Raw genomic sequence first — 26594 nt, 5'->3', positions numbered from 1 at the left:
GCCAATTATCTATATTGTTTGCTGGACACCACCTCGACAGCCAGCGATTGAATGATGACATGCGGCTAAACATATCATCACTGGTCAGATTGGGTAGGGGTCCAGAGAAAACTACGGAGTCCGACATAGTTTTTGCGAATGTACAAACTGATTCTACATTAATTTTAGTGACCTCCGACTGGCGCAGTCGAGTGTCATTACCGCCGACATGTATTACTATTTTACTGTATTTACGCTTATCCTTAGTCAGCAGTTTTAGATAGGATTCAACGTCGCCCGCTCTGGCCCCAGGAATGCATTTGACTATGGTCGCTGGTGTCGCTAACTTCACGTTTCTGACTACAGAGCTGCCAATCACCAGAGTTGGTTTCTCAGCGGGTGTGTCGCTGAGTGGGGAGAACTTGTTGGAAACGTGAAGAGGTTGGGGGTGAACCGTGGGCTTGTGCTTAGGACTATGCTTCCTCCGTACAGTCACCCAGCCTCCCTGGTTTCCCGGCTGCTCTGGAACTACCGGGGGCAGGCTACGAGCTACACTAGATTGGTCCGCACTGGCTAATGGGGGCTGACTAACAACAGTAGCTAAAGACTTTGTTTCCATGGTGCGGAGCCGTGCTTCTAATTCACTAAGCCTCGCCTCCAGCGCTACAAGTAAACTACATTTATTACATTTACCACTTTCACTAAAGGAGGCAGAGGAATAACTAAACATTTGACACACCAAGCAGGAGAGAGCAGGAGAGAGAGAGGGAGACAGAGAAGCCATTGCTAATGAACAGGCTAAGCTAGCTTAGCGGAATTTAACAAATGCTAATCGATTATAAGATTAGCGTCAAATTACTAAAGTGGGTGATGAAGTCTATGACTAGAACAGACGTTCAAGGTAACAGTATGAAATTACTCGCTACAGCGAATAGTACAACAACTTAAGTGATCTTTAATTAAAGCGCAGACGGAGCTGCTTGTAACACCAGTAACACACAACAACAGGAAATGACGTATTGACGTATCGTATGACGCTTACCGCAACAGGAAGTCCAGGTTCAGACAAGCTAAACAAGTAGCTTGTCTGAACCTTGAAATATCCAGCATTCACTCATTTAAGTGTTAATACTTAATAATAATTGAAGTCCAGTTTGTTTTTCATTTGATTCAACACCAGTTTAATAAACTGCTGTCACTGTTTTACTAAAGCTTGGACTGAAAAATCTAAAAATCACCTGCAGGTGAAAGCTTTTCTTCACAAAGCGTCACAGAAGTTTGACTACAGAAACAATCCAGAAGGTTCTTTGACACACAGTTTGTGTTCATGTCTCATATGAAGCCACTCACTGTGTTCAGCTGCTGTGTTTGTTATTCAGGGCTGAGGATTCAGTCTCTCAGAGAGCTCACAGCTGTTGTCAGATGGAGGACATTTGGCTGAAAGGCAAAGCAAAGATGAGTCATTTTACTTGAAAATCAATGAAATCAAACCAGAGACAAAAGAGACAATCATTCTGTTCGGGTCTCTCACCTTCCTTCTTTTTGCGAACCACGAATACAACAGCAGCAGCAGCGATGAGGACGAGAGCGAGAACCACCACAACAACCGCGATGATGACAGTCATGTTCTTCTCTGTGGAGCAGAAAACAACAGAAAACAGTCACAACCTGCACAGGTGAAGCAGCTCAGAGGAGAACAAACATCCATTTGTCAACCAGACCACAACCCTGCAGACAGACAGACGCTAAATGTCTGTTTGTCCTGCTGCTGCTGCTGCTAATTTACATTTTTAATCAAATTAATCTACTTGTCTGGACAAAATTACTGCATCTGTGCTCGTTTGTCCTTCTTGAGTTTTGTTGTCTTTGTTTAGCTGAAGTCTGTGTTGGTTTTTGGCACAACGAAATCACAATCACATTCAAATTCTTTAAGAATTTTAACAGTAAACAAAAGAAATGAAAGTAAAAAAAAAAAAGATAAGCATTAAAAACTGTATACAAAATGAAAACAAAAAACTTAACTTGCATTTTCTAAGTTTCATTACGTTTGTCTGTAATCTCTTTAAAACTTTGACTTTAATGAAGAAACATAAGTTTGAATCTTTTTAGGGACGTGTTGATCCTCTTGTCAGGGTCCAGAGGTGAACGTGTGTGTTGCTTTAATTCTAATCTGAGCCTTAAAATTACAATATAAAAACTGATGAAAGAAACAACAAAACTACAGAAGGAAACAAAACTTCCCACCCAACACATGAGAAAACCTGAACTGCAGGTTACAGTAAAATAAATGTGTGTTTCCCACCTTTTGATCTCAGTCTTACCTTCATTGGTCCTGATGTCTGCTTTGTCCAGTTTGGTGACGATGTCCTCCTCCACACCTGAGAGCTGAAACACACAGGTGTACCTGCTCCAGTCTTCAGGTGTGACTGATGAAAGCTTCAGCTCAGCACTCATCTGGAAGGTTCCATCGTGGTTGGGGAGGATCTCTCCGAGCTCCACGTCCTCATGAAGCTCCACTCCATCTTTCCTCCAGCTGAGTGTGGCTCTCTCAGGGTAGAAACCTGTAGCGTGGCAGCTGACTGGAGAGGAGGGAGTCTTCTGGAGGAGAGACACTGAGGGACGCTCTGGACAGGCAGAGACAAAGACAGTTTATAGGTTCTTTATTAGGATCTACTGGAGATCAATATTATCACTCCTGTTTGATGTATTTTGAATATTTCAGCAACACATGCTGTGTATACATGTATGCAGTGCAAATAAAGATCACTGAAGTGTAACTGAGAAAAGAAGGGAGGGACAGAGGGGACAAACAGGTGAACAGAGGTGAGGGGGTGAGACAGACTAGAAAGGGAGGAGGAGGACAGTGAGAGACAGACAGAGTGAGAGACAGAGACAGAAAGTGAGACAGACTGAAACACAGCAGAGAGAACATGAAAGAGAGACGTGTGGACACTGAGACAAAGTGAGTCTCTGTATGTTGGTTCATATTTATCAGAATCAGAATCAGAATTGACTTTATTGCCATGTAAGTGAAGAGGTTTCACATTACTAGGAATTTGTCTTGGTGATTGGTGCATACATAGAATGTAATGAGTAACATATAATAGAAGAATAAAATAAAATAGAATAGAATAAGGTGAAACAAAATAAAATAAGTAAAATAAATATGGTTCTGGAGGTAGTACAAAAGTGAGGTAGTACAGAGTGGAAGTAGTGCAAGTAGGTGAGGTAAACAGTGCAAATGAACAGCAGGTGGATAATGACATGAGCAGAAATCAGTGCCTGTAATGAAGTAACTAAAGTGCAGAGCAGCATGTTGGTCAGCTGGTGTTCAACAGTCCAACAGCACAGGGGAAGAAACGTGAGGTTGGCGTGAGGTTTAGGTCCGAATGGACGGTAACCTCCTGCCTGAAGGGAGTTTTTCAAAGAGTCCATGTCCAGGGTGAGAAGGGTCAGCTGTGATCCGACCTGCACGCCTCAGAGTCCTGGAGGTGTACAGGTCTCTGAGAGGTGGAAGGCTGCAGTCGATCACCTTCTCAGCGGAGAGCACAGCACGCTGCAGTCTGAGCTTGTCCCTGGCAGTGGCCCCAGCGTACCACACGGTGATGGAGGAGGTGAGGATGGACTCAATGATGGCCGTGTAGAACTGAACCATCATCTTGGTTGGCACCTTGAGTTTCCTCAGCTGTCGCAGGAAGAACATCCTCTGCTGGGCCCTTTTGATGAGGGAGCTGATGGTCAGCTCCCACTTGAGGTCCCGGTGATGGTGGTACCCAGGAAGTGGAAGGAGTCCACCATGGAGATGGGGGTGTCTGTCAGGGTGAGGGGGAGAGATGGAGCTGGCACTTTCCAAAAGTCAATGATCATCTCCACCGTCTTCTGGGCGTTCAGCTCCAGATTGTTGTTGCCGCACCAGGACACCAGATGGTCCACCTCCCTCCTGTAGGCAGACTCATCCCCGTCCGAGATGAGACCGATGAGGGTGGTGTCGTCTGCAAACTTAATCAGCTTGACGGACTGGTGGCCGGAGGTGCAGCAGTTGGTGTAGATGGAGAAGAGCAGAGGGGAAAGTACACAGCCTTGGGGGGTACCGGTGCTGATGGTGCGGGTGTCCGAGACATTCTTCCCCAGCCTCACATGCTGTTTCCTGTCTGTCAGGAAGTCAGTGATCCACCGGCAGATGGGGTCACGTTCAGCAGGGACAGCTTGTCCTGGAGGAGAGCTGGGCGGATCGTATTGAAGGCAGAGCTGAAGTCCACAAACAAGATCCTAATGTAGGTTCTCGGGGAGTCCAGATGCCGCAGGATGAAGTGTACAGTCAGGTTCATTGCATCGTCTACAGACCTGTTGGCTCTGTAGGCAAACTGCAGGGGGTCCAGGAGGGAGGTTGTGATGGACTTGAGGTGGGACAGAACCAGGCGCTCAAATGACTTCATGACTATTATTTAAATGTTACTGCTGGTGAGAAACAGAAGACAGACATGAAGACTGTTGTATCCATTAAACTCCCTCAGGTCATGTGATCCTACCTGTTGTCAGCAGAGAGCTCCTCCCATAGTCCACATACTTCTTCAGCCAGTCACGACAAATCTGGGTGAGGTAGTTCTTATACAACGCTGACTGAGCTTTGTCGTTATCCAACTTGTGTTTGGTGATGACAGCTTGTGGTTTAGGAGCGATCCAAGTCAGCGTCTGCAGGTCAAATGCTATGAAGTCTTCTCCATCATAACCATCTTGAAAATAACCGTTGACCTCATTGGTCTCATCGTTCCACTCACAGCCGCACATCTGCTGGAAAATGTGGACACCTGAGAGACAGAGACAGAGACTACAGTGAAGCAGAGTGAGCTCACAGCCCAGTCATCCATCATCAGCTGATATCACATCTTCACCACAGAGACACACTGATCCACACACACCAACACAGAGGATCTACAGCACCTGCTGTGATTGGCTCCATGAGAGACACTCACAGCCAATCAGCATCTGGACACAGTGGACGTCTTACAGAGAGACAGAGACTGCTGGGAAACAGACTGAGATCCTAACACAGTTCATGTCCTCTTTGTTTTAACCACAGAGACACACTGAGTCCACTGAGACCAACAGTTTGTCTCCACTGACTCCTGACTAGCAGACACAGATTAAACCTGGTCCTGGACTGGACATTACACCCATTGAGACCCTGCAGCCAGTGGATCAGTCCAACAACATCCGCTTCCTGTGACAAACTACAGACTGGACTGTCCTGAAGCTGCTCTACAAGCTTCCACTGAAGGACACTTTCAGACCATCAGGACCTTCATGGAGACTGGGAGGCAGTCTGAGTGTCCTGATTGGTCCATCCATCAGTCAGTCATGTGACACAACCAGCAGCTGTTTTCCAGCTGCAGATGTTGGCTTGATGCTGCTGATGGGACGGACCAACTCACTGTGGGCAGCTCGCCACAGTTAATCTGATCTAATCTAGTGGAGATGAAGTGTTGATCATCTCTGCTGGTTATTATGGGATGGACAGAAACACTGAATCAGTGCAGCACAGCAGCAGCCAAGTGGTCTCAGTGTCAGTCATGTTTCTGTGGAGTCTGACTGAGTTTCAGCCAAGAAAAGTCCACAGATGAAGAGTGTGTGTGTGTGTGTGTGTGTGTGTGTGTGTGTGTGTGTGTGTGTGTGTGTGTGTGTGTGTGTGTGTGAGGTAACATCTGTTTAAGAAAATACAGGATGAAAATGTTAACAAAATTTTATCAGCAGAAAGTGAAACAGAAACAAACCTCCAGTTTGGTTGAAGCGCTGCTTCAGAGTTTCGATGTTGGCTTTGAAGGCCTGCTGTTGACCAACTAACTTCCCAGTGTTTCTGTCCAGGTACTGTGGATCATCTGCTGTGACTTTCTTCATCCAGTCCTGTTTGGGTTCTTCTCTCCTGGTGTTGCTGTCATAGTGAACCATCTCAACATCATCAACCAACCCAACAGTCACAAACTCTGGGAAGTTTGGGAGTCCAGAGGACGCAGTGTAGAAATACTTCAGAGAGTGAGTCACTGTGAGAAAAAGTTTGTGTCATGATTCCAGTTTTTACATCACAGTTTGATAAATCACACTATAAAGTTATTTTACTGCACACAGAATCAAAGAGAAGTGCAGCACATTCAAGACATCCTAATAATCTCTGCTGTTCAGTCAGCAAATGCAAACATTTACACATAAACATTTTGCTCCATAAACTCTTTACTTTCAGGATTTTGTGTTTATTCAGAAACAACATTTTAAACGAGTCAAATATTGGCTTCATGCAGTTACGTCTCTTATGGTCTCTACTTTATACTTTGAACTGTGACCAAATTAAACTGTGAACTCTTTGAGTTTGTTGAAGCTAAAACTTCTCTTTGTTCTCTTTTCTGTTGCTGTTGTCAATTTATGATATTCAAGTCATCACTGACTTCATTTTCAATATTTGGGAGTGTTTTGGTGACTCTGACACACACTGAGCAGCACATTTCACAGGCAGAAAATAAACTCGTTAGTGCCCTCTGGTGGACAAACTGAGTAATGAGACGCTGTTTCTGAACAGTTTGGTGTTACAGACACCAACATGTCTGTGATCAGCTAACATCTACAGACAAATCTGTGGCTGATTTATCATCCACAGATTAATAACTGGAATAACTGCAAGTGTGATGTGATCAGACCCAAACATCAAACTGCTACATTAAAGAAGATGTTTAGTCCAGGGTCAAAAACCGGACAGGAAGCATCACTGCAGACCCGTCACACCCTGCACACAAACTGTTTGACCTGCTTCCCTCTGGTAGGCGTTACAGAGCTCTGTATGCCAACACTACCAGACACAAAAACAGTTTCTTCCTCCAGACTCCCTGATCCACCTGCCATTGCATGAACCATCACACTGTTTGCACTACATGTACATATATTTATATTGTTTTTTTCTTCTTCTTGTAGATACTTTATTTTTATTATTATTATTTGTTATTTTGTATGGTGCACAGGAGAGAGAATAAATCCAGAGTCAAATTCCTGTATGGTCACACGTACTCGGCAAATAAAGCTGATTCTGATTCTGATTTATTTCTGCATGTGGAGTCAGATTGTGTCATTCTCTTGTTAATGGATTAAATATTGTTAAATATTACATGGTTTAATCTTTCATGATAATCACGATAAATCAGGAATCTAATCTAATTTAATATTAGCCCACCATGTATTTTTCACAGTTTTTTTTTATATCTTTTTATAATTTCTTGTATTTTTGCACTGTCTTGTCCTGTTACATTTTCCCACGGGAATCAATAAAATCTTATCTTATCTCTCTCCCTCTTGTTTTTTTAATAAAAATATGCTGTTCAAACAGTACGAGGATATGAACTTCATCTTTATGTTCAGTGTTCATGGATGATGTCCCGTGTTGACATTGTTTACTGTCAACATTTCAGATTAAATGAGTGATAAAATGATAAATGATAAATTTTGGAAACTGTGAAAATGTCAATATTAATAAAATGTTAATATTTCGATATATTCTAAACTTTATTACTTTATTACAGCATTAACTTTTTAAGTAAAACAGTAACTTAAAGACTGAAAATGGCGCTCGTACTTGCATTTTACGTTTCTTTTGGCGGTAAATTTATCGCTTGGCCGACACTGTTCACCGTTAAGGTTAAGACTGCGGTTTGGTTAGTTTTTAAAACATTTCTATCATCTGTAAGTCCTGGAACTGAACGTCAAAGTCAACCAAGCGAACCTTCAGTACGTGTAAACAAAGTGTAGGAAGTTACAGGAGGAAACGAAGCGTTTTGTCTTTAACGGTCAAACAGTTAAAGTGAACTCACCTGCAGCCACATGTAGACCTGCACCCAGGAGGACCAGGAGGACCCATTTGTTCATACTAAGACATTAACAGACTTCTTGTTAAATTCCCATTTTCATTCTTATTTACTCTTCTTATTATTTATTCCGTTACGGATGCACTTTGCTTCTTTGTCGAACACGACTCGAGGACTGAAACTGCTGAATGAAGTGAGGAACCAACGTGCATATCGATCTGAACCAATGAAGGGGGGGTTGGCGTGTTGCAACCAACTTGAAAGGTGCATATCGCCACCTGCTGTACTGGAGTGTGTAACGCAGGATGACTTGTTCTTTAGGTTACAATCTAAATTAACACAGTTAACCAAAGAGACAGCCAAACTAGGAAAAAAAGAAATAAATAAAAACAATCATATCCTTTTCCACAGTCCTGTTACTTTTAAAAAGTTTAAGAGAGCCTTACAGCAGTCTCTCATTTCATCGCTTTTGCCTAAGATCCCTTTCAAACTCCATGGGCGTTGTAATTCATATATTCTGTTTTTAAGATCCTTTCTTTCCCTTTCATACTTTTTACATTTGCTCAACATCTTCACTGACCTTGCATTCTTCACGTTTGTCCGTCACACATTTACCCATCAAGCTGAGAGTTGCTTTCAATCCTGTGCGTCCTAATCGTAGCCTTGATATCCTGACCTGCTCTCTTCTGCATTTCCCTTTAAAATCTGTAGCTGCTGAGTCTGAGCAAATCACTGCTCGCTCTGGTCTCACCTCTTCTATCCACTGTAAGCCAAGAATTATGGCAGTGAGCTCTGCTGTGAACACAGATACTTTATTATTCAGTCTTTTGCATATTGATATGTCAAATTCTGGTATGAACACTGCTGCTCCTACATGCTCGCTTTCCAGCTCTTTCGATCCATCTGTATAAATCAGAGTATATTTATGAAAATGATTCCTTAAATATTCTTTTACCAGCTGTCCAATGTTCTCCATCCCTTTTTCCATCCAGAGAATTCAGCTGGAACGTCAGCGTGTCACTTGTAACTGGGTAAAACTGCTGAAAACGTGACGTTCTTCCGTCAGCTAACATAACGTGTATAAAACCCTTCCGGAGCAGCTGTGTCAGAGTCAGTCTGTAGCAGAGGAGCCTCAACTCAAGGACTCAAGGAGCTTTATTGTCATTTCACACATGGAGACACATGAGCTGGAACGAAATTAGTTTCCCTGGTCCCGGTAGAAGCCCAATAACCAATACTGACTCCTATAAATATAAAACAGCACTATATAAATATAAGAACTACGGGAATAAAAACATGTAAACCATGTCAGGGATGACAACAATATTTACAGCAGTATTGTGCAAACGAAAAAGAGGAGTGCAAAGTTCTTGTGCAAGATGGCTGCATTGTGCAATGTTCTGTGGGTGGGTGTCAGGAAGGAGTGTGTGTGTGTGTGTGTGTGTGTGTGTGTGTGGTGGGGATGGGGAAGCAGCAGGGGGCTACAGAGGTCCTCCAGAGTTCAACAGTCTCACAGCTTCAAATCCACTGTGGGCCAAATCTTAAAAAATGCTGAAAGTCGAGGGCCCGACTGGTTCAGTGTTTATTGAAAACAAACTGAAATGACTTTATTGATTGAACCTGAATTCTGCACAGAAGTTATTTCCTATAGAACAACATCAATCATGAAATAAATGTAAACTTGATGCATTCATTTCTTATGGCTCTTTATGCAGTGTTTCCACAGTAATTTTACGTTAACACATTTTCTTCTGATCCCCAAAGCTCCTCTGTTACGCACAGACAGAGGGCCTTTGATTGACGCGCTGAGCAGTGCATTGTGGGACTTGCAGTTCTAATGGTGTGGACAACGTACCGGCTGGCCAGGTCTAATAATAATTAGAAATTATCATGTGGGCCAAAGGTAATCCACTGCGGGCCGGTCCTGGCTCGCGGGCCTTGAGTTTGACACACATGGTCTGGAGGGAAACGAGACGCACCGAGTCCTCATTGCTTCTCTTTTACCTGTGTGGTGTCTGCAGGTCAGCATGGCGAGAGAGGGGTCTTAGGTTCAGGGGTCTTAGGTTCAGGGGTCTTAGGTTCAAGGGTCTATGCGACATGGGAAGAAGGTCCATTTCCCCCTCTTTCTGAAGCAACATAACCTTGAGGTCATTGATGATTCACAGACGTTTTATCTCTTATTCACGTAAACAACCAACCGATATGAGCAGAAGGTTGGAGATGATTCGGCAGTGGAATTCTATTGGCCTGGATCCACTCACGTGCATGTAACTGATGCTGGGTTGCTTTGTAATAAACCTTTTTATGCAAGCAAGACGGTGTCAGCGGAGATCTGTTTCAGCACCTTCACATCATCCAACACCAGCATCAGCACCACCATCCACGTCCAGCATACAACACCTGCTTTACACAGGAAACATATTTGTGACTGCAGCCTCCATCGCTGGGACCCATAAGAAAGATCTAACAAACTTCCATGACTTTGTCCAGAGACAGATTCACTTTGCTTCTTCCTCAAGGCCACATTCCCATTGACTGCTGAGCCAGTGGGAATTCAGCCTGAGCAACACGTCACTTATAATTCTGTAAAAGTGACCCACTGAGGTTATTTATGAAAGTCAAAGTAAAATCAGCTCATCTTTAAGAAGACAGTGAGACATGTGGGGCTTTATTTTACTGTTTTATTTTGTTTACATACAAAATTTAACTTTTAATCACTCAGTAGTGTGTGTCTGTGCACATTCAGTTTAACATTCAATCATGTAACAAAAGCTTAACATAGAAAAGTGCTGTGAATTTATTCAAAATCACATTATGTACTAATTAATAAACTTGGCTCAAACACCTCATTTTATACCAACCTGTTAAATAAAAATGAACATCCAAAGCCCTTTGCCCCGTAAATACTTTATATACACTCAAACTGCCCCTGAAGAATAAAGAATAAAAAGAATAAAGCTTTAACATTACATGAGGAAGAGTGATGATGTAATGAGAATAAAGTTAGTTTATCATAAGAAAAAGGTTGTGTGGAGAATTGGACTGGGATGATGGCATAACACGGGCCTGAGTGTCCATATTTACTCAACAGACACTAAATATTTGATAGGAAAAACTTTTTTCTCCTAAATTTTCCACTTAATTCTTAAAAATTTTAATCTTTGTCCTCAGAATGTTGTAATATTTTCCTCACAATATTTCAATTTCATTCTCAGTAATGAAAAATATTAATTTAAATGGACTTGATTCTGATGATTCTGATTCTTTATTAGGGCTGCTGCTAAAGATTATTTTCATTATTGATTAATCTCTCAATCAGTTCATTGTTTTTGTCTGTAAACAGAAGGAAATAGTGAAATATATTCATTTCAGTTTCTAAGACGTCAAGGTGAGATGTTTAAATTCCTCAACAGTTCAACAAACAAAGATAATTCATTTAAAATGATATAAAAGATATTGATTTGGTGTTCTTATGTATCTTGAGTCAACTCTCACTGCAGATTTCTACAGACTGTCTGTTCTCTTCATCATCATCATCTTCATCAGCAGTGGACTCTTCCTTCTTTGTGCTTCTGATCTGCAGAAATTCATGATGCTGTGAAAAAGAAAAATGAAACAGGATCCGTTTTGACGTGTATTCAACAGGAAACAGAACACTGACAACACACTTCATGTTTTATCATTTTGTCTGGAAACCAACACACACTAACACACTCACAACCAACGGAGAGACGGACGTTTTCATCACAAACCCTGATTTGGTCTGAATGAGGCCCAAAGCAGATGGAACAAAGACATGAGTTACCTGTGACCAGTGGTGTGTCGCTGCCTACACTACTGATAGAAGAACCAGTAGAAGAAGTCTCTGACTCTGAAGGAAACAAAATACAAAACAGTTTGAACAATGCAGACAGACAGACAAACAGACAGACAGATCAATAAACAGACAGCCAGACAAACCTGATGTTCTCGTCAATCTTTCTCGAGCAGACGTGTCGACTGGAGTCTTCTTGTCTACAAAAACAGGACAAACGAATGAACACGAGGCAACACGAGTTCAGCCACACCAGCTGATCTTCTCTGGGTTGACTTCCTGATACTGAAAGCTTTGAGCCGTGACTTTCTCTGATTCTCCGGTGATGAATTTGGGCAGCTCGTCAGCACTAAAGCTGACCTGGTAAACCACCTGGCAGAGCTGCTACATGACCAGACGCTGCAGGTGAGAGACTAAACCAGCAGAGGACTCTGAGGTCCTGAGCCCGACACCCACACTGCTGCCTGCTTTACACTTTGTTCAGTTAAGCATAAAACCCTGATCAGCTCAAAATATTAAATATTAAATAGAGTAAAAACATGTTGTACTTACTAGGCTGACTCCATTGTGCTGAAAAAAGAAAAGACAGATTGTTTCAGCTGTCAAAGCTACCAATGCAAGATACTGATCCTCTCTGACTCACATAAACTGGTTTAAAACCACTTCAGTCTTCCTGTTTACATTTCAATTGATCATTTTATCAGTTCTCTCTTATGTTACGATGGAACTGGAAAAGTAGCTTTGAGTTTTACACTTCTGGCTTCAAGCACCTGAAGTTTCATTTCGCAGTCTGGATAAGCATCGACTCAGAGACTGAAAATCAAAGGAGAGCTGAAAACATCAAGTTCAGAAATCTTTGGTTCTCTTACTGTTCCTCATTTTGTAAGCCACAACTCCAATGGCAGCGATGAGGACGAGAAGAAGAACGACCACAGAAACGATGATGATGATGATGATGCTGATGCTGAGTGTCGTGTCAGTGAGCTTCACTGCATAAGAACAAAGCAAAAAGAAAAGAAAATCACACAACGTGCAGATGAAGGACAGCAAATGACTTTGGATTTTATCTTAAAAATGTGTCGGATATACAAGAATCTCTCGTTGATTTCTTTCAACTGCTGGAATGATAATTAAAATTTTAAATTTATGATAAAGTGGTTTATTTAATTTTGTTTTTGAAAACAGCAATGAAAAAACAACTCGAAACCAACTTTGTTCAGAACTAATAAAACTGAGGTCGTCTTGAGTTTAGCAAAGCAGAAACTATGAAATAAAATCTTGTTCTGCTCCACTCGAGTGACAAAGTTTCTTTTACAAAATGTTACCAAAGAGTGAAAAGAATAATTTCACAGCACAGAGCTTCAAGTCCTGCTGTTGGAGATCAGCAAACCAGTCTAACACGGTCAGTATAGTGGTGTTAGAAACAGAAACGGAGGAGTTTTACACCAGAGAACATCACAAACAGCAGCTGATGTTATAATGAGAATCAAACTGAACAGCAGCCTGTTGGAGAGAGAGAATCTTACTAACAACAACTGAACTGGATGACTTATTAATAAACTGGTGCTTTGTTAGTATTGATTACACAGGACAAATCACATCTGGGTTTACCTTCATTGGTCCTGATGTCTGCTTTGTCCAGTTTGGTGACGATCTCCTCCTTCACACCTGAGAGCTGAAACACACAGGTGTACCTGCTCCAGTCTTCAGGTGTGACTGATGAAAGCTTCAGCTCAGCACTCATCTGGAAGGTTCCATCGTGGTTGGGGAGGATCTCTCCGAGCTCCACGTCCTCATGAAGCTCCTCTCCATCTTTCCTCCAGCTGAGTGTGGCTCTCTCAGGGTAGAAACCTGTAGCGTGGCAGCTGACTGGAGAGGAGGGAGTCTTCTGGAGGAGAGACACTGAGGGAAGATCTGCAGAGAGAGAAAGTGTGACCCTAAAGGTCGATCAACAGTAGGAGTGGTGAAATTCATCCACCATAAATAAGCAAGTACACACAACAGTAAGACTACAAACTTACAGTCTAACATTTGCATGCTAATATTTAAAAAATACAGCCGAGGCTGATGTGAATGTGGTGCGTTTTGCAGGTATAAACACCAGTAATCTGTATCATAATGGCACCAGATTAAATATTATGAACAATATAAATAATATAAAATTCAATCACAGTGTCAGAGTTCAGTGGAAATATTTCTATTTGCAAACACTGAAACTGTGCAAGTTTACTTCATTTATACTGTCTGTGCACTGGTTTATACAGTCTCAGTGTTTTGACAGAAGAAGCACGTAATATCAGACTGATCAGAGTGACAACACAGTGACAGTTCAGTCTGAGCAGGTTATATGAACATTATTGTGTCCATTAAACCACATCAGGTCATGTGACTCTACCTGTTCTCAGCAGAGAGCTGTTGCCATAAGCCAAATACGTCTTCAACCACTGAGGGCACATCTGAGTGAGGCGTATCTCAATGTTTTTTATTCTTGCTTTATCAGCATCCCAGCTCAGTTTGATGATGACAGCTTGTGGTTTTAGAGCGACCCACGTCAACGTCTTCAGGTCAAATGATATCAAGTCTTCTCCATCATGAGCAAACTGGTCAAATCCATTAATCTCTCCAGTCTCATCATCCCACTCACAGCCACTCATGACCTGTAAAACATGGACACCTGAGAGAGAGAGTATAAACATGTTAATTAACATGAATATCATGAAGTTCACAGTCAGCCATTTTATTACTCGCAGACCTTTTTATTATTGTTATTATCCATCCTCCAACTTCTGACTTATGTTTGGCTGAGATCAGTGGACACACTGCATGGATTTCATGAAGAGCTTTGCTTGTTTCTTTATCTTCATGTCATAACTTAAATCACAGCTTAACATATCAATTTATTCTGCTTGTTATGCTGTGTAAACATTACTTAACCAGAACTGGTGATTAATCAATGCTCTTTGTGCCCCTTATTGTAAAGTGGAAAACATGGATCCCTTAAGCAGCACTTCATAAATGCATAAAGCTTCAGAACAGCATTACTGAACCATAATTAACCCTTTAACAATGGTGTGCTTTCTGCACAGCTGGACACAAAGGAGACTGAATGTAACTTTAAAATACATTTTTAAACATATTGTTGCAACAAAAAGTGAAATCTATCACACAGAAACACTTTACCTCCACTTTGGTTGAAGCGCTGCGTCAACGTATGAAACGTGGCTTTAAAGAAGTTGGGCATATTTATCAAACAGTCCTGGTTGTACATCTCAAAATGGTGAGGATCAATTTGGAATAACTGTTTCATCCAGTCCTGTTTTGCTTCTGGTGTCGTTCTGTCGGAGTCACAGGAAGCCATCAGAACATCATCAACAGAACCGACGGCCACAAACTCCGGGAAGTTTGGGAGTCCAGAAGACACAGTGTAGAAATACTTCAGGGAGTGTTTGACTGCAGGACGAACAGGTTTATACATTCAGTATGAATATAAAATGAATATAACACATACAAATAAAATATACAGACATAAACATGACGTATTCAATAGGATTCAGTGAAAGTAAAGTGCGTCCCTGAGGCAGGCAGGATGAAAATTCAAAGAGCTTAACGTAAATATTTAAAGGGTTTTGTTACCTGCTGATGAAACGTGACATAAGAGAAGAAACAAAAATAAATGTTTCATCTTGTCTCGATGAAAACGTGTGGGTAAAGGACCGAGTAGGTCGAGAGGACTGAAGGTGGGAGCCGCAGTAACTACTGACAGAGTTTCCAACCTTACAAATTGATAATTTCTATTTCTATTCTCTGCAAGTCCTGTGATTAATCATCACGTACTCTGTACAGGTGAGCCGATGACTCCGACGCCACGGTTTGTTTCAGTCCGCCGCAGCTCGTATCAGGTAACAAGCACCACGTCACTGATGACGTTCATCAGACACAAGAGGATCGTTTTAGTCTTCATGTTTTTCAGACAATAAAAGCCTGAGAAGAGTCAGTTGTTTGGTGCTTTTGTTTTGATGTTTCCTGGTTGTGTTTATGTTCTCTGAATGTTTGAGACGTGTTGCCTCATCTGTTACCAGTACAAATTCACTTTAACTGACACATTTTTTATTATGCGTGTGTTTTCTCCACAGTGTGTTCATTTTGTGTGTGTGTTTCCTTGTTCTAACTTGTGTCTCTTTCCTTTTCCATCTGTGTGTGCTGCTGTTAGATAAGAACAAATAGTTTAAACACGAGCCAAAAGTGTTTCAGGTGTGGTGACATTTTTTGGCCCTGATGTTGCTTCACTTTCTGAACCTGACGACACTGATGACCAGTTTGTTCCATAGACATCATGATGGAGGGACTGTGGTGTGAACTCTGACTCTGTGCACACTTTTTAGCACTTTGTAATATCCACTGTATGTGAGATTTCACCAAAGCTGCCTTCAAGATGCTGCCTGATGATGGGAAAACTGAATGCTTGTGTGTTCTGCTTTTATTTGTTCCTTTTTTTTACTTTCGTTTCATTTTTGTCTTTACATTCTGTGGAATTGAGTCATTTTCTGAGTTCTGATGTATTTCCAACACAATGTGTTGTCTGCACAAACTGCAGAAGTTTTGGCCAAACGTCCCATGTGAGTCAGACTCCTCATCACAGGAACAAACCTGCCTTGAACTTCGTCTTGTGTCTTTCACTGTAGGAGTAATTTCCAAAAAACAAGTTAAAAAAAGTCGTCTTGTGGCTGACGCGTGTTCCAGGATCCAAAAAAGAAATCTTGCACTTGAATCACGTTTTGCATTTTTATTTAACAAACTAAACATATACACAAAATAAATTCCACTGCAAATATATTACTATGGGTACCAAATGATCTGACTCGTGCACACACACGTCTAAAAGCTGACAGGACAGAACACGACGCGACACGGTCAGAGAACCATGAGACTCCTCGCTCCTCAGGCACCCATGTGCTTAAAGGGGCAGCACCTATTTTACAGTGTTTCACAATTATTAAAACACATTTTTTGAAACCTCCTGTCCTTTTCTCAGAATTCTAAACACAAAACTTTTTTCTCAAACTACATTCACAAAACCTCTGATTCTTTTTGCAAAACACACATCATCACCTAAAAGTAGCTTTACATGTGCTCAAAACCGAACAATGTTATCAGATCTTGCACAAATCGGACAAAATAGAAAAACTTCTGAGCAGTCATTAAACACCACACCAAAAAAAAAAAAAAAAAAAAAAAAGAAGACACAGTGGTCAAATGAAATGAAATGTTTGTTGGTCACAATAAAGTATAGCAGATGCATTTTGTATCTCCAAAAGTAAAGACAAAAAAGATTTCACAACTCAGTGGATTTAAACATTTACATTTAGCATATGTTGCATTCAAACATAAACTGTAGTATAATAGGTAAAAACATCACCCTGAAATTGACAAATACAAATGAAAGTGTACAGCCTATAATGTACTGTAAAAGGTTAAAAAAAACCCCCAAACAAACAAGAAAAGGTCAATCGACGATCATTGAGCTTCATTGAGCATCATCCTGTCTTTGGGCTGGGTCAGGCCACAGCACTTCATCCACATCACACTCTATATTTGCCCTTGCCAGGCAACAGGAGAAAAAAACCCCCTAGTGTGCCGTACCCAGTCCTGACACATCTCCTCGCCAATGTCATCACAGGCTAGTTCCATGGCCTCGAGAAGATTAAGCCTGGTGTAGGGCTGTCGCTCGTACACCTTCCATCTCCAAGTGAAGAAAAACTCCTCTGTTGCATTGAGAAAGGGAGAGTACAGTGGCAAGTATAGGTTAATGAAATTCTGATTCATATTGAACTGTTTTCTGACAGCACGGTGAAAACTAAAACTAACATTGTCCCAAACTATAACATAAATAGGTCGCTCAATCATCTCCTGTTCCTGCTGTTCACTTACAGACAACATATTTCTAAGACCACCAAGAAAGGTGAGACGGTGCAGGGTGTTATATGGCCCCAGAGTGGCATGATGGTGAAGAACACCCCGGTTGCTTATAGCAGCACACAGTGTTACATTACCACCACGCTGGCCAGGGACTTCAACAGTGGCTCGTTGGCTCGTTACTTTAAATTTCCGATGATAAAAGTACAGTACAGTAAAGTAGACTGTACCTGTTCACATGTCTGAATCTTCAGATTATGGTGGACACAGAGAATCGGCTGATGTTTGGCTGGACTCTTTGGCCTGCCTCCCTCGTGGTCATGCCATGCACCAGTACATGGTCTATGACTGTAGCCCGAATTTCATCAGAAATTGGCACTCTTCCTCTTCCTCTTTCTCTCCCTCTTCTTCCTCTTCCTCTACCTCCTCTTACATGCACTCGTCCTCTGTGTCTCTGTCTCCCATTGCTGTCATGAACTTGCAGGACCAACCTGCTTGCACTCCAAACTGGCTTATATTGGTTGTCATGTTGTCATGACATGATGAGAAATAAGTGTGATCAATTTTGAATCGTTGTGTTCAATGAATGACACGTTTTATTTGTGTTCATATTTTGCCACTTGTTGTTACTGTTATGCGTCACAAGTGCATCACAGATCTGGCCTGCATTCACTTTCCTGCCTTGAACTTCGTCTTGTCTTTCACTTTCCTGACTTGTTCCTGTCAGAGTTCACATTTGTTGTTGTCTTTGAGTGGAAAGTTACTGAGACACACAAGTTTACTTGGTGTGAAATGTCTATAATATTTTGTAATATGTTGAACTCCTGTGTGAGCTCCTTTAGTCCGTCTGTGTGTGAGGTGTGCAAAGTGCTCAGGATGTGACAAAAACAAACAAACAAACAAAAACATCCTGCATAAGAAAAGCCTTGTTGTGTTCTTCTTGGATTTTTGGTGATGTACATGTGATTTTGATTGATTCATATATTATTATCATTTATTTTAATCCTTTATTCAAACAGATCTTTTTTCTGTTCCTGCCTGCTCTTGTCTGCCAGCCAAAGTCCAACACACAAGCTGACACATCAGGCAGCAGCTGCAAAGGAAAAAGAAATATTATCACTGTGCCTTTGAATAATCTGTTTTCACTCCTGGAATTAAAACCTGCTCGTGTTTTGGTTGAGTTTTCCTTTTGCTTCATACATTAGACGTGGGGAGTCCTGCTGTGCATTGAGCCTTGTAGGATTATTAACACTCAGGTAACATTCATAACACTGCAAAAGAACAACTGATGTGTACCAAAGGAAGGTGAGCCTTTTTATGAAAGAGCAGCATTAAATCCATCCATCAAATCATATAAATCACAACTATTCATTCAGTTACGTAACAGCAAGCAAATATTCGTCTCATTTAGTTTGTCGTGTTGTACAGTGTGATACGTGTCACATGAGGGAACTCAGTGAGGACGACTGACAATCAGGTCTTGGATTCAGGATCTCAGAGGCCTCAGAGTCTTCATCAGGAGCTGTGAGGTCAGAAACAAACTGAAACTGCATCAAGTCCACTTTAACAAACAGTAAATCCAAAAAACAGTCCAGAAAAAGACTTTTAATCTACAGTGGAAAGTTTGTGTCAGATCAGCAGACAAACTAAAGATTAATGAACTCAAAACTCAAAACGAGGAGCAGGTTGTCTGGATTGATTTCTCGCTCTGCCACAAGGTGGAGCCACAATGTTGTCCACATTAACTTTTCTCCCTGAAGTAAAAACTGACAGCTAAACCAGGCAGCTGTGAACAGCATAAACACACACAGGATCTGTTTCAATCTGAAGGCCTGTCAACACAACAAACATTAAACCACACGCAAAGTAACACTTTGTAGGGTCTAAAAAGCTTACAGACTAAGTAAGAGTGTGACCATGCAACAAACTGAGAAACGAAATATAAAAAGTACAAGCACACCGACTGCAGTAACATCAGTACAGGCTGGACACACGTAAAGCTAAAACTGCAGACTCTCAAATGTCCTCAAGTGAGATTAATTAGCGTAACCAGGAAATAATAACCACATTCAGAGGCAATGAAATATGTGTAAAACCATATTAATTAGTGACTCATAATACTCACAGTTCAACGGATGCACAGAAGTACCAAACAAATGTAGTAACACCAGTTTTCAGGGTTTAATTATCTTAATGACTCTAAGAGGGGAGAGTGGAACATACCACTCTCAGACAGGGAGGGGGAATTATCTAAGTGGTGTTGGCCTTTTTAACAAACAGGAAGCCTTCTGTCACCTGACAGGTTCTTTGACTTCACATCTCAGTGTTAAATATAAACACACTTGGATTAAAAATAACAAACTCAAAGTCCATTTAGGCTCAAGTAATAACAGTTTTGATCCACAGTAACATCACTGAAGTCCTCCTCCAATCTTCACTGAAGCCTGTCAAGACAGATCAATACATGAAGAATTAGATCAGTGATCAGGTACTGATTAGAGTTCATACTGGACATTATTAACATTCATTATGTCAGTGAATTAATCTGTTTCCATCAGTGCTGGAAAGTAAATGATGACATTGACTCAAACACTGTGCTGAGCAGCAGTTCTTAGAGAAATGTACGTCACCAGAGTAGTTTAAGCCAGATGTTCCCAGCAGACTCTCACTGTTGGTTTAGGTCTGGCAGGTCTATTCAGCTTCCTCCCCCACCACCTTATCCAACTCACTGGTCCAGTCTTCCACGATCAGGACGACTAACGTATTGTTCGCCTTGGATCTGAGTTTCAAGTAATGGACGGATTCTCCTTTCCAGCACCCTGGCGTAGACTTTCCCAGGGAGGTTTGTGATCCCTCTATAGCTGGAGCACACCCTCTTTTCAAAAAGGGGGGCCACCACCCCAGTTTGCAACTCTACTTGTACAGCCCCTGTTGACCGCGCAATGTTGCAGAGGTGTGTCAACCTTGACAGCCCCACAACATCCAGAGCTTTAAGGTACTCTGGACAAATCTCATGCAACCCCTGGGGCACCGCCACTGTGGAGTTGTTTAACTACCTCAGTTGTTTCCTCCAAGGAATGCATGTCAGTGGAATTAAAGAGATCCTCGAAGTATTCCTTCCACTGCCTGACAACATCCTCAGTCGAAGTCAGCAGCACTGTTCCGTGACTGCCCGAGCCTGTAGCCAGTACAGGACAGGGTCCTCAGCCAGACGTTCCCAGCAGACCCTCACCATTGGTTTAGGTCTGCCAGGTCTAGTCGGCTTCCTACCCCGTCGCCTGATCCAACTCACGGTTGGTAGTGATCAGTTGACAGCTCCACTCCTCTCTTCACCCGAGTGTCCAGAACATATGGCCGTACACCTGCTGATACATTACAAAGTCGATTTATCGACCTGCGATCTAGGGTGTCCTGGTGCCGGGTGCAATTGTGCACACCCTTATGTTCAAACATGGTGCCAGTTATGGCCAAACTGTGACTGGCACAGAAATCCAATAACTGAACACCCCTCGGATTCAGATCAGGCCCAGTCATACCCCCTCTCAGGTCATACTGTTGTTGCCCACGTGGAATTCCCAGTCAGGGTTTCTTCCAGCACCCATCCCAGGGACCAAAAAGGGTGGGTACTCTGAACTGTCATTTGGTGCATAAGCACAAACAACAGTCATGACCGGTTCCCTGACCTGAAGACCCCAACATACAGGCAGTGGAGTGATAAGTAAGTCAGATACTGACTACAAAGCAATGCGTTGTCTGCAATAATGGGTAAAAAGTAGTGTAACATGCTAACACTACTGAAAATTTGGTAATGAAACGTAATTCCCTTTTCAATTCGGCGTAACATTAGCCTACTTTCCCCAGGGACAGATTTGACAGCGACACCGCCTTGTCAGCTGCAGCTAGTCAAGGGCTCTCATTCCACATGGTACATGACAGAGGCTGGTAGAATGAAGAGCACAAGAAGCAGCAAAAAGCAGCCAACGATAACTTTTGAGGGATGGAGGTATTCGACTTACTTCAAACTCGTTGAAACTAAGTGGAGGAATGTGAGTGAAGGTGTACACTGTGCTCTGGCCAGAAACATTTGTCAACTCAACTGCCAACCTCACCAAGCATTTGAAAGGAAAACATGCTAACATGAAGCTTGTAGCTCAAGATCCCCAGGGAAATTATATGTCAAGTCCAAGCCCAAATAAGGAGCGAAAACTTTTCACCAGGTAATTAAACTAGAGTTGGCCAAACTTGTGTCAATCATTGTTGGAAAAATGTTGCCCATCAATGATGAGGTATAATCACACATTTTGTGCTGATGTGGAACAGGTTGCCTGCCACCTGATCCATAGACATAACTCAAACCTATGTCTGACATCCTCTTTTCTATCTGCCATCATACTGTGAAGAAGTGCCAGCATATTCAGTTAACATAGCCTTTTTTAATTCTGAGGTTAGTCATGCTTTCAGTTGTGCTTAATGTTATTTTGGCTAAAATGTCTTTGGCTCCAAGCTGTATTTTGCCATTTTATTTTATCTACACAAGCCATCAACATCAAGCCATTTTGAAGTTATTCTTTTTCCTGTCGGACTTAGATGAGGCATGTTTTATTTTGAGACATATGAGCCATTTTATGGTTTTCATCATGTTGTTCCTAAGCAGCCTATTGATACGATTTGCACCAGCTTTACACCAATTTAAGGGAAAGCCTGTTTAATAAAACAGTATAAAGTTATTAAAAAAAGCCCTTATGTATTTTGTGTTCACCTATATGGCCATAAGATGTATCGAGGCTATGTTATTTGATATTGTTTCATAAGGCTTTACTGGTGGTGTTGAAGCCTATAACAGCCCAGTATTTTCTTGTCAAATGCTCTGTTTGCGGCATTAAAAACATTAATAAAGAGCACAAGAGAAACACCTGTTACATCCTCCATAAGACACAGTAACCAAGTAAAGTAACCAATTACTTTTTAAAGTAGTAACGAGCAATGAGGAAACACTACTGTTTAAAAGTAACTTCCCCAACACTGGATACTGACAAAAAACAAATATTGTGCATCCATACCTACAGTGTATACTTACACTAACATACAGAACATCTGCTGAGGACCTCTGAGCTCCTCTGAACATCAGCCAGCTCAACCAATCCAACAGTGGAGTAACGATGGCTTCACTCACCAGTTCTGTTCCTTCTCCACATGAGGAGTCCACAGATGCAGAGTGTCAGCAGCAGAAGTCCTACAACAACTCCAACAACTGCACCAGTAGGAAACTCTGAGGGAGGAACTGGAACCAACACAGAACATTCACACTTTGTCTCCACCACTGGAAGGAACAAACAACAAATGATCTCAGTCTTACCTTCATTGGTCCTGATGTCTGCTTTGTCCAGTTTGGTGACGATCTCCTCCTTCACACCTGAGAGCTGAAACACACAGGTGTACCTGCTCCAGTCCTCAGGTGTGACTGATGAAAGATTCAGCTCAGCACTCATCTGGAAGGTTCCATCGTGGTTGGGGAGGATCTCTCCGAGCTCCACGTCCTCATGAAGCTCCTCTCCATCTTTCCTCCAGCTGAGTGTGGCTCTCTCAGGGTAGAAACCTGTAGCGTGGCAGCTGACTGGAGAGGAGGGAGTCTTCTGGAGGAGAGACACTGAGGGAAGATCTGCAGAGAGAGAAAGTGTGACAAAGAGAAGGAAAGAGACAACAAAGAGAGAAGGAGTGAGAGAGGGAGAGGGGGCAGAGAAACATAAAAGAAAGAGTGGAAAAGAAAGGAAAAAAATAGGAAAAAAGATGAATAAATTCACTTTAAAGCCTTCATCTGCAGATACGATGACATGCTGATATTATCGTGCATCCCTATGAGATAACAGTGGCTGAATAACCCTAAAGGTCCATCAACAGTAGGAGTGGTGAAATTCATCCACCATAAATAAGCAAGTACACACAACAGTAAGACTAAAAACTTACAGTCTAACATTTGCATGCTAATATTTAAAAAATACAGCCGAGGCTGATGTGAATGTGGTGCGTTTTGCAGGTATAAACACCAGTAATCTGTGTCATAATGGCACCAGATTAAATATTATGAACAATATAAATAATATAAAATTCAATCACAGTGTCAGAGTTCAGTGGAAATATTTCTATTTGCAAACACTGAAACTGTGCAAGTTTACTTCATTTATACTGTCTGTGCACTGGTTTATACAGTCTCAGTGTTTTGACAGAAGAAGCACGTAATATCAGACTGATCAGAGTGACAACACAGTGACAGTTCAGTCTGAGCAGGTTATATGAACATTATTGTGTCCATTAAACCACATCAGGTCATGTGACTCTACCTGTTCTCAGCAGAGAGCTCTCGCCATAAGCCAAAAACGTCTTCAACCACTGAGGGTAAATCTGAGTGAGGCGTATCTCAATGTTTTTTATTCTTGCTTTGTCGGCATCCCAGTTCAGTTTGATGCTGACAGCCTGTGGTTTTGGTGTGATCCATGTCAACGTCTTCAGGTCAAATGATATCAAATCTACTCCATCATAACCGTACTGTACAAGTCCATCAATCTCTCCAGTCTCATCATCCCACTCACAGCCACTCATGACCTGTAAAACATGGACACCTGAGAGAGAGAGTATAAACATGTTAATTAACATGAATATCATGAAGTTCACAGTCAGCCATTTTATTACTCGCAGACCTTTTTATTATTGTTATTATCCATCCTCCAACTTCTGACTTATGTTTGGCTGAGATCAGTGGACACACTGCATGGATTTCATGAAGAGCTTTGCTTGTTTATTTATCTTCATGTCATAACTTAAATCACAGCTTAACATATCAATTTATTCTGCTTGTTATGCTGTGTAAACATTACTTAACCAGAACTGGTGATTAATCAATGCTCTTTGTGCCCCTTATTGTAAAGTGGAAAACATGGATCCCTTAAGCAGCACTTCATAAATGCATAAGGCTTCAGAACAGCATTACTGAACCATAATTAACCCTTTAACAATGGTGTACTATTGTTTGTGCATACTGTTCCAACAAAAAGTGAAATCTATCACACAGAAACACTCTACCTCAACTTTATTTTGCACTACATTACACTGTTTACTGTTGTATATATACTTTTTATATATTGGCTTGTATATATATTTTACATATGCCACTTTTGTTTAGCTTGTTGTGTGTATTGCTGCTGCTGCACTGCAATTTCCCAGCCTGGGATCAATAAAGTATATCTATCTGTCTATCCATCTATCTTTACCTCCACTCTGGTTGAAGCGCTGCGTCAACGTATGAATCGTGGCTTTAAAGAAGTTGGGCAGAATTTTCAAACACTGTTGGTTGTACAACTCAAATTGCTGAAGATCGGATTGCAACTGCTTTTCCACACAGTCCTGTTTGGCTTCTGGTGTCTTTTTGTCGGAGTCGCAGGAACCCAAAAGAACATCATCAACAGAACCGACGGCCACAAACTCCGGGATGTTTGGGAGTCCAGAAGACACAGTGTAGAAATACTTCAGGGAGTGTTTGACTGCAGGACGAACAGGTTTATACATTCAGTATGAATATAAAATGAATATAACACATACAAATAAAATATACAGACATAAACATGACGTATTCAATAGGATTCAGTGAAAGTAAAGTGCGTCCCTGAGGCAGGCAGGATGAAAATTCAAAGAGCTTAACGTAAATATTTAAAGGGTTTTGTTACCTGCTGATGAAACGTGACATAAGAGAAGAAACAAAAATAAATGTTTCATCTTGTCTCGATGAAAACGTGTGGGTAAAGGACCGAGTAGGTCGAGAGGACTGAAGGTGGGAGCCGCAGTAACTACTGACAGAGTTTCCAACCTTCAACTTTAAGATCAGTGTTTTGTCACGTTTTATAAACAATCTTCTTCTTCATTTCTACATTTATCATTTCTATTTGTCTTCTCTGCAAGTCCTGTGATTAATCATCAAAGACAATCAAACGCACCTTCAGTTCGTGTGTGCAGAGCGGACTGAGTTATATGAGGAAACGACGCGTTTTGTCTTTTAACATCAAACTTAAAATAAAGTGAACTGACCTGCCACCGCCACATGTAGACCTGTTCCCAGGAGGGCCACGAAGACCAGGGTCTTCATTTTCACACTACGATGCACTTACACGTTATTTTTTTAATCCGGTGACAGGCTCATTTTGCTTCTTTGTCGAACACGACAGGTGAAGTGAGGACTTCAGGTGCGCGTCCGTCTGAGCCAATGAGAACTCAGCTCGAGCCCAACGTCGCGCATACCTCGGTAAAACAGACCCATTGCGGTTATAAATCGGAAACGAAAGCAGAATCAGCTCGTCTCCAGATGGTTGATGGTCTGCATTTCTCACTAGATTTGTATTGTGTTGACCAATTAAACCACAGGTGTGCCGTACATTTATCATAATTCTCATTATGAGCTAATATGAATAAACATAGCAGAAACACCCCATATTGTACCAACCTGTTGAATAAAAATGCAACAAACGTTTACACTAAACAACACAAAAGACAGAAATGTTGCTTTGACTTCAGACAAACACACAGGAAACTGTGTGGAAACCAAATGGTCAGCAGTTTCCACAGTTTCCCAACATGTCATCAAAGTATTTACAAACCTTCAAAATAAATCTGAGACTGATAATGTGAACAAGTCATCCTGAATGTGCTGAGCATGAGACATGTGGAGGGAGATTTCTTCACACACATTTCTGTTTACAGCCATCATCTTCATCAGCAGCACACTCTTCCCTCCTTGTACAACTTCAGTCCTGCAAGAAATGATGATGCTGTGAATAACTTGAATAAAATAGGATCCATTTGGACAAATATTCAATAGAAAACAGCACAATGACAACATACTTCATGTTTCATCTCATCAGCTTCATAGATGTTTATTCTGAATCTGATGTGTGTAACATGTCAGCCTCCTTTAATGTCACACTGTTTGATAGTTTAGCAAAGTGAATTTTGGTTTTCTTTGTGCATAAGAGATGAAGACTGAGATAATACATGTACTCCTA

The 26594-nt window shown here is 41.5% G+C and overlaps 3 protein-coding genes across 16 annotated transcripts in view; all 3 read right to left on the bottom strand.

The window, feature by feature from the left end:
* Positions 1 to 914: 914 nt before the first annotated feature.
* LOC124074666 (class I histocompatibility antigen, F10 alpha chain-like) lies at positions 915 to 8036 on the bottom strand. Its single transcript, XM_046417830.1, has 6 exons — positions 7827 to 8036; positions 5751 to 6017; positions 4509 to 4787; positions 2301 to 2603; positions 1511 to 1612; positions 915 to 1416 (listed from the first exon to the last, which is right to left on the bottom strand). Exons 1-6 carry the CDS (start codon positions 7879 to 7881, stop codon positions 1355 to 1357), a joined length of 1068 nt encoding a protein of 355 aa, XP_046273786.1. The 5' UTR covers positions 7882 to 8036; the 3' UTR covers positions 915 to 1354.
* LOC124074657 (major histocompatibility complex class I-related gene protein-like) lies at positions 1526 to 25795 on the bottom strand. 7 transcript variants are annotated; one of them, XM_046417794.1, is made up of 10 exons: positions 25406 to 25589; positions 15268 to 15407; positions 14815 to 15084; positions 14030 to 14308; positions 13246 to 13548; positions 12504 to 12623; positions 12187 to 12204; positions 11781 to 11834; positions 11626 to 11691; positions 9386 to 11415 (listed from the first exon to the last, which is right to left on the bottom strand). In XM_046417794.1, exons 2-10 carry the CDS (start codon positions 15314 to 15316, stop codon positions 11408 to 11410), a joined length of 1167 nt encoding a protein of 388 aa, XP_046273750.1. In that variant the 5' UTR covers positions 15317 to 15407; positions 25406 to 25589; the 3' UTR covers positions 9386 to 11407. The 7 variants fall into 7 exon arrangements, with proteins under 7 accessions (XP_046273751.1, XP_046273752.1, XP_046273750.1 ...); XM_046417793.1 differs by lacking the exons at positions 14815 to 15084; positions 15268 to 15407; positions 25406 to 25589 and adding exons at positions 24813 to 25082; positions 25624 to 25775; XM_046417792.1 differs by lacking the exons at positions 15268 to 15407; positions 25406 to 25589 and adding an exon at positions 25624 to 25756.
* Positions 18627 to 26594, bottom strand: part of LOC124074659 (major histocompatibility complex class I-related gene protein-like) — a 38261-nt gene continuing 30293 nt past the window's right edge. For 2 of the 8 annotated variants that reach the window (XM_046417806.1, XM_046417807.1), the window contains exon 9: positions 18642 to 19038. In XM_046417806.1, coding sequence (XP_046273762.1) covers positions 18987 to 19038 — 52 coding nt within the window. In that variant the 3' untranslated portion in view covers positions 18642 to 18986. Of the gene's footprint in view, positions 19039 to 26594 lie in introns of all 8 variants that reach the window. The other 6 variants (XM_046417800.1, XM_046417802.1, XM_046417805.1 and 3 more) reach the window with 5 other exon arrangements.

The sequence above is a fragment of the Scatophagus argus genome, chromosome 17, assembly GCF_020382885.2.
Source record: "Scatophagus argus isolate fScaArg1 chromosome 17, fScaArg1.pri, whole genome shotgun sequence".
NCBI classification, from domain to species: domain Eukaryota; kingdom Metazoa; phylum Chordata; class Actinopteri; family Scatophagidae; genus Scatophagus; species Scatophagus argus.
Note: the sequence above shows the minus strand (reverse complement) of the source record. Positions and strands in the feature narration are given on the sequence as shown.

What these genes read in the sequence shown, in the direction of transcription:
- LOC124074657 (XM_046417793.1), bottom strand. Translation starts at nt 25,681, where the DNA reads ATGAAGACCCTGGTCTTCGTGGCCCTCCTGGGAACAGGTCTACATGTG. An exon ending in CAGCTCTCTGCTGAGAACAG is followed by an intron (nt 13,549 to 14,029) that starts GTAGAGTCACAT and finishes CTCTCTCTGCAG; the next exon opens with ATCTTCCCTCAGTGTCTCTC. An exon ending in AAGATTGACGAGAACATCAG is followed by an intron (nt 11,692 to 11,780) that starts GTTTGTCTGGCT and finishes TGTTTCCTTCAG; the next exon opens with AGTCAGAGACTTCTTCTACT.
- LOC124074666 (XM_046417830.1), bottom strand. Translation starts at nt 7,881, where the DNA reads ATGAACAAATGGGTCCTCCTGGTCCTCCTGGGTGCAGGTCTACATGTG. An exon ending in AGGTCTACATGTGGCTGCAG is followed by an intron (nt 6,018 to 7,826) that starts GTGAGTTCACTT and finishes TTTTTCTCACAG; the next exon opens with TGACTCACTCTCTGAAGTAT. An exon ending in GCGCTTCAACCAAACTGGAG is followed by an intron (nt 4,788 to 5,750) that starts GTTTGTTTCTGT and finishes TCTGTCTCTCAG; the next exon opens with GTGTCCACATTTTCCAGCAG.